Source organism: Conger conger, chromosome 1 (assembly GCF_963514075.1).
Source record: "Conger conger chromosome 1, fConCon1.1, whole genome shotgun sequence".
In the NCBI taxonomy this organism is placed as follows: Eukaryota; Metazoa; Chordata; class Actinopteri; order Anguilliformes; family Congridae; genus Conger; species Conger conger.
The window spans coordinates 1,564,695-1,572,194 of NC_083760.1; the positions used below are offsets into that span (position 1 = coordinate 1,564,695).

The following is a 7,500-nucleotide window of genomic DNA, read 5'->3' on the forward strand; positions in this document are numbered from 1 at the left end:
GTGTGTGTGTGTGTGTGCATGTGTGTGTATATACGTGTGTGCGTGTGTGTGTGAGTGTGTGTGTGTATCTACGTGTGCGTGTGTGTATATACGTGTGTGTGTGTGTGTGTGTGTGTGTGTGTGTGTGTGTATAGTGTATATACGTGTGTGTGTGTGTGTGTGTGTGTGTGTGTATAGTGTATATACGTGCGTGTGTGTGTGTATATACGTGTGTGTGTGTGTGTGTGTGTGTGTGTATAGTGTATATACGTGTGTGCGTGTGTGTGTGTGAGTGTGTGTGTGTATATACGTGTGCGTGTGTGTGTGTGTGTGTGTATACGTGTGTGTGTGCATGTGTGTGTATATACGTGTGTGTGTGTGAGACTCACCCTTCCTCTCTCGGTCAGTGTGGTTAGCATGACGATGACGTGTGCCTGCTGCTCCCACACCGCCTGCCAGAACTGGCCACACGTGTGGGGGAGGGGCCCCTGACTCGCCACGTACTCCTTCACTGACCCCGCCCACTGCTCCGCCAGCCCCGCCCCCAGGTCCATCTGCAACACACAACAGCAGGGGGCGCCAGCGAGGGAGCAGGTCACACTCTACACCCGACACATCAAATGTCATATGCCCTATTCATCCACGATCCTCACCCCCTGCACCCACCTGAATGTGGCTGGCGTTGATGTAGTCCTCCTCCCCCTCCTCCAGAACCACTCTGCTGATGTCATCTGAAGGACACAGAGAACACAAGCCCCCACTCCCTGTGAAACTCCTCTGGCCATAATTAGCTGACAGATAATGAAGATAATTTATTAATATGAAATAATTTAATAATTCAATTTGACATGCTTAAGCAGTGATGGCACTTATATTGCCCAGAGAAATGGCTTTGATTGATGATGTATTTTTATAGGGTACAGGACAGTCTGTAACACCACTTACTGTACCACAGCTAAACACAGCTTACTGTAACACAGCTAAACACAGCTTACTGTAACACAGCTAAACACATCTTACTGTAACACAGATAAACACATCTTACTGTAACACAGATAAACACAGCTTACTGTAACACAGATAAACACATCTTACTGTAACACAGCTAAACACAGCTTACTGTAACACAGCTAAACACATCTTACTGTAACACAGCTAAACACAGCTTACTGTAACACAGCTAAACACATCTTACTGTAACACAGATAAACACAGCTTACTGTAGCACAGATAAACACAGCTTACTGTAACACAGATAAACACAGCTTACTGTAGCACAGATAAACACAGCTTACTGTAACACAGCTAAACACATCTTACTGTAGCACAGATATAACAGCTTACTGTAACACAGCTATAACACAGCTTACATGGTAATATGTCCTTGTATCTGTTTTTCTCCATGTTCTGAGATAATCTTGCAAATGACACTGACATTCCAGGCTTCTTCCTGTAAAGTTGCTATTGACAAAACAGACAAGACAATAAATACAAAACAAAAAGCACTCAGACATTCATGAATAACCCCAGATGCATCACTCCCTCATATTCATAAATCACTTCCCATATTAACAAACAACACCATACATAAATTATACTTGCAGAACTACAGAGATGACTATGACATTAGAACTGACAAAGAACTGAGATATTACCCCTTAGAGATTACATTATTACATCAGCACTAAATATATAACCCACCTGAATCCCTGAACCCTCACACTGAACCCCAACACTGAACCCTCACACTCAACCCCAACACTGAACCCTCACACTGAACCCTCACACTCAACCCCAACACTGAACCCTCATACTGAACCCCAACACTCAACCCCAAGACTCAACCCTCATACTGAACCCCAACACTCAACCCCAACACTCAACCCTCACACTGAACCACTGAATGCGGTGACATCACACCTCAAACTGGGCGAGCAGCACCCCGCTCTGCAGAGCTCTCCTCAGCCGGCTCATGGACTCCTCCAGCGTGCCCCCGCTCTGGGGCGAGGGCGGGGCCAGGGGGGGCTCCCCCGCCTGCCCCGGGGGCGTGATGGGGTCCCCCAGCATGGGGAAGCCCAACCCCTCCCCCGGCGGACGCACCCCAACACCTGTAGCAGGACACACACAATAAACACACATGTATACACACACTCACACACATACACACACACACAATAAACACACGTACACGCATGTATACACACACACATACACACACAATAAACACACACGTATACACGTACACATACACACACCTGTATACACACACATATACACACATACACACACGTATATACACACACACACATACACATACACAATAAACACACAATAAACACACACATGTAACTATACACACACACACTTACAATAAACACACAATAAACACACACATGTAACTATACACACACACACTTACAATAAACACACACGTATACACGTACACACACACACACATGTATACGCACACCACACACATACATACACGGGTATGGGTGTACAGGTAAGGGGGCAGTCCCAGTTATGGGTGTACAGGTATGGGTGTGTGTACAGGTAGAGGTGTACAGGTATGTGTGTACAGGTAGAGGTGTACAGGTATGTGTGTACAGGTATGTGTGTACAGGTATGGGTGTCTGTACAGGTATGTGTGTACAGGTAGAGGTGTACAGGTATGTGTGTACAGGTATGGGTGTGTGTACAGGTATGTGTGTACAGGTAGAGGTGTACAGGTATGTGTGTACAGGTATGGGTGTGTGTACAGGTAGAGGTGTACAGGTAGAGGTGTACAGGTAGGGGTGTACAGGTATGTGTGTACAGGTAGGGGGGCACCTTGCTCACCCTTCCTGCGGATCAGCAGAGTGAGCTCTTTGGAGTGCAGCTCTCTGCTGGCCTTGATGAACATCACCACCTGGTCATGCGTGTGCTCAGAGATGTCCCGGCCGTTAATCAGCACGATGTGGTCCCCCTCCAGCAAGGGGGGCGTACTCTGCCCCGCCTGCAACACACACACACCTGTCAGTCACACACCACCCCGCCTGCAACACACACCTGTCAGTCACACTAACCCTGCCTGCGATTAGACTGAACACGGAAGAAGAAATTAATGTGATGTGATGTGACTGCTACAGCTCAGTGTGGCTGTGGCTGTGGCTGTAACAGGCTGTGGCTGTGGCTGTGGCTAAAACCCTGTTCCACACACACTGGACTCGGAGGACATGGAGACGTGGTGTGGACTCCAGCTCGTACAGCAGCAGCTGGTTCTGCTCTTACCGGAGAGTCTGCGCTCACGTGCGAGATCATCAGCGCCATCTTCTGGTCCACCCCGCCCTGCAGAGAGACAGGAAGTCACCAGGGCTTCAGCACATTACATCACACAATATCACATTACATCACAGCATATATCACATTACATCACACAATATCACATTACATCACACAATATCACATTACATCACACAATAGCACATTACATCACACAATATCACATTACATCACAGCATATATTACATCGCCCATCATAGCACCACCAACACTTACCATCACATGTGTCCAGGTACATGAGAACACTCACCTTCACATTGAAACCAAACTTTCCCTCTTCATCTGGAGCAATGTGCACCAGCAGCAGATCACCATCTACCACCATGTTCTGTAGGGAAACAAGAAACCATACCAACGTCATCCACACCAACATCACCAACATCATTAGCATCAGCACCAACATCATTACCATCAGCACCAACATCACCAACATCATCACCATCAGCACCAACATCACCAACATCATTACCATCAGCACCAACATCATTACCATCAGCACCAACATCACCAACATCATTACCATCAGCACCAACATCACCAACATCATCGCCAACATCATCCACATCAACATCACCAACATCATTAGCATCAGCACCAACATCATTACCATCAGCATCAACATCATTACCATCAGCACCAACATCACCAACATCATTACCATCAGCACCAACATCATTACCATCAACACCGACATCACCAATGAACATTAACATCATTCAAACCTGCATTTCAGCAAGCTTATAAGCATTCACACACATCTATAGTTAAATAAGGCTACGTCATGCCAACCTGCCACAAGACAATTATACAGTCGAGTGCACTTTGTGAACATCTTAGTACAAGTCTAGACATGAGTACACCAGCATATCAGCATAATTACCAGCTTGCTGCAGATCACAGCTGTACAGAAATGCATCTCTTGCGTAAGTATCCCACCTGCCAAACTACAGCAGCAGGGCAACCTCTTTCCAGCCTTGGCTCTGTACGTCAGACGGGCTCCAAGCACCTCTACTGAGCTTCTGAGCTCTCAGAGCGGTCCCACGTGGGAATAGTTTGGACAGAAGGATTTTGGGGCAAAGTCACCACATTTATGGGAACCGCATTTGATCGTGAGGTTTACGGAGCAAGTTTGTAGATAATATTGCTCATTTGCTGATATTATTATTTGCTGAATTTTCATGCGTGAATTCTTCTGGGCCTTCCAGTTCTCTGTTCGGGTTAGATCCAGTAATAATTGGGGCAGCCTGTAGCCTAGTGGCTAAGGTACATGTGACTGGGGCAGCCTGTAGCCTAGTGGCTAAGGTACATGACTGGTGCAGCCTGTAGCCTAGTGGCTAAGGTACATGACTGGGGCAGCCTGTAGCCTAGTGGCTAAGGAACATGACTGGGACCCAGAAGGTTGGTGGTTCAAGCCCTCGTGTAGCCATGCTAAGATCCGCACAGCTGTTAATGTAATCAACTAAGTCGCTCTGGATAAAAGTGTCGGCTGAATAACAAATTACTATTATAATTATTATAATTCTGGTCACCCACGGACTGTCCATGGGCCTGTGAGAAGTGCTGAAGCCTGGGAAGCTAAGTTTACGGGCGCTGCCGTGTTGTTGAGTGTGGAGCCAGAGACTGTGCAGGAGGGAAGCCCATGTGGCTCCTCCACTGAGCGTGTGAGAGAGAGGCGCAATCCGCCCCTGATTCTTCCACAAAGTATAGCTGTATTGTCCTAATAACACAATGACTTAAAGACAGTTATTTGGCGGTGGTGCTAGTGAGCACCGTCTCTCAGCATGACCAGGAAATGGTTTTGGCCGCTTGGACAACACTCACCTGCCCAGCATTCTCACTGACCTGAATGGGAGAACACGCACCTGCCCAGCGTTCACACTGACCTGAATGGGAGAACACGCACCTGCCCAGCGTTCACACTGACCTGAATGGGACAACACTCACCTGCCCAGCGTTCACACTGACCTGAATGGGACAACACTCACCTGCCCAGCGTTCACACTGACCTGAATGGGACAACACTCACCTGCCCAGTGTTCACACTGACCTGAATGGGACAACACTCACCTGCCCAGCATTCACACTGACCTGAATGGGACAACACTCACCTGCCCAGCGTTCACACTGACCTGAATGGGAGAACACGCACCTGATCTCCGCAGTGCTGAGAGTTCCCGTCGATCGTATCCTCCCCTGCGTAGTTCTCAAAGCTGTCTCTGTTCTGGAGCGGGGGGCTGGTGGGGGGGGCCGGGGACTCTCCCCCCGGGGGAGGCTGCCTGTGAAGTGGAGCAGCCGGTGAGACACACACCCCCCGCTGCGGCACAGGAGCCCTGACCCGTTCCACACTCAGATAGGAACAGCCCGCCCGGGGCGTGCACGCCTCGGCTGAACCCAGCGCGAACGGAAATTAGATTGAGCGCGAATCGTTCATTTAAACTCCCGTGGGAGCGCAGCCTGCTGTGGGAGCCCTCAATTATAGCACCAGGCCAAGAGGCTGGGACCACCGGGCCTGCCCACATCCTGATTGGATCACAGGCCCTAGCTGCATCCTGATTGGATCACAGGGCCTTGCTGCTGCCTGATTGGATCACATGGCCTAGCCGCATTCCAATTGGATCACAGGGCCTTGCAGCTGCCTGATTGGATCACAGGGCCTAGCTGCATCCTGATTGGATCACATGCACTGTTCTCTCAGACGGTTTTCGCCGAGCGTAGCCTGAGTGCAAACTGAGATGAGGCTCTTTACTGTGGTCTACACTGAGATGAGTCTCTTTATTGGGTCTACACTGAGATGAGTCTCTTTACTGTGGTCTACACTGAGATGAGTCTCTTTACTGTGGTCTACACTGAGATGAGTCTCTTCACTGTGGTCTACACTGAGATGAGTCTCTTCATTGCGGTCTACACTGAGATGAGTCTTTACTGTGGTCTACACTGAGATGAGTCTCTTCACTGTGGTCTACACTGAGATGAGTCTCTTCACTGTGGTCTACACTGAGATGAGTCTCTTTATTACGGTCTACACTGAGATGAGTCTCTTCACTGTGGTCTACACTGAGATGAGTCTCTTCACTGTGGTCTACACTGAGATGAGTCTCTTCACTGTGGTCTACACTGAGATGAGTCTCTGCACTGCGGTCTACATTGAGATGAGTCTCTTTACTGTGGTCTACAGTGAGATGATGAGTCTCTTTATTGTGGTCTACACTGAGATGAGTCTCTTCACTGTGGTCTACAGTGAGATGATGAGTCTCTTCACTGTGGTCTACACTGAGATGAGTCTTTACTGCGGTCTACACTGAGATGAGTCTCTTCACTGTGGTCTACACTGAGATGAGTCTTTACTGTGGTCTACACTGAGATGAGTCTCTTCACTGTGGTCTACACTGAGATGATGAGTCTCTTTACTGTGGTCTACACTGAGATGAGTCTTTACTGTGGTCTACACTGAGATGAGTCTTTACTGTGGTCTACACTGAGATGAGTCTCTTCACTGTGGTCTACACTGAGATGAGTCTCTTCACTGCGGTCTACACTGAGATGAGTCTCTTCACTGTGGTCTACACTGAGATGATGAGTCTCTTTACTGTGGTCTACACTGAGATGATGAGTCTCTTTACTGTGGTCTACACTGAGATGAGTCTTTACTGTGGTCTACACTGAGATGAGTCTCTTCACTGCGGTCTACACTGAGATGAGTCTCTTTACTGTGGTCTACAGTGAGATGATGAGTCTCTTTATTGCGGTCTACACTGAGATGATGAGTCTCTTCACTGTGGTCTACACTGAGATGAGTCTCTTCACTGCGGTCTACACAGAGATGATGAGTCTCTTTATTGCGGTCTACAGTGAGATGAGTCTCTTTATTGTGGTCTACACTGAGATGATGAGTATCTTTATTGCGGTCTACACTGAGATGAGTCTCTTTGTTGCGGTCCACGCTCTGCATTGACATTCTGCTCCACAGCTCGGTCCTGTGTGGCGCACGCGCTCCCTTCTGCACCGGGAGGACAGACAGCGCTGCATCACGGCCCCGATAAGCTGATGCCACAATAAAAACACACAATGTGCAGCTATGAGCTGCCGTCTCCCTGAGCAGCGCTATTCAGCACAGGAGACCCGGGGGAATTAATCATCTCTGTAACTCTGCACAAATAAAACTGAACTAAATCGCACTGAAAGGTCTCCCGGCTGCGAGCA

The 7,500-nt window shown here is 48.5% G+C and overlaps 1 protein-coding gene across 3 annotated transcripts in view; it reads right to left on the reverse strand.

The window, feature by feature from the left end:
* ptpn3 (protein tyrosine phosphatase non-receptor type 3) overlaps window positions 1-7,500 on the reverse strand; it is a 48,531-nt gene that overhangs the window by 13,618 nt on the left and 27,413 nt on the right. For all 3 annotated transcript variants that reach the window (XM_061248345.1, XM_061248336.1, XM_061248327.1), the window contains 8 exons: window positions 5,450-5,576; window positions 3,551-3,628; window positions 3,250-3,306; window positions 2,818-2,974; window positions 1,900-2,087; window positions 1,350-1,440; window positions 646-710; window positions 369-533 (listed from right to left, as the gene is read on the reverse strand). In XM_061248345.1, the coding sequence (XP_061104329.1) occupies window positions 369-533; window positions 646-710; window positions 1,350-1,440; window positions 1,900-2,087; window positions 2,818-2,974; window positions 3,250-3,306; window positions 3,551-3,628; window positions 5,450-5,576 (928 nt within the window). The remainder of the gene's footprint in view (window positions 1-368; window positions 534-645; window positions 711-1,349; window positions 1,441-1,899; window positions 2,088-2,817; window positions 2,975-3,249; window positions 3,307-3,550; window positions 3,629-5,449; window positions 5,577-7,500) is intronic.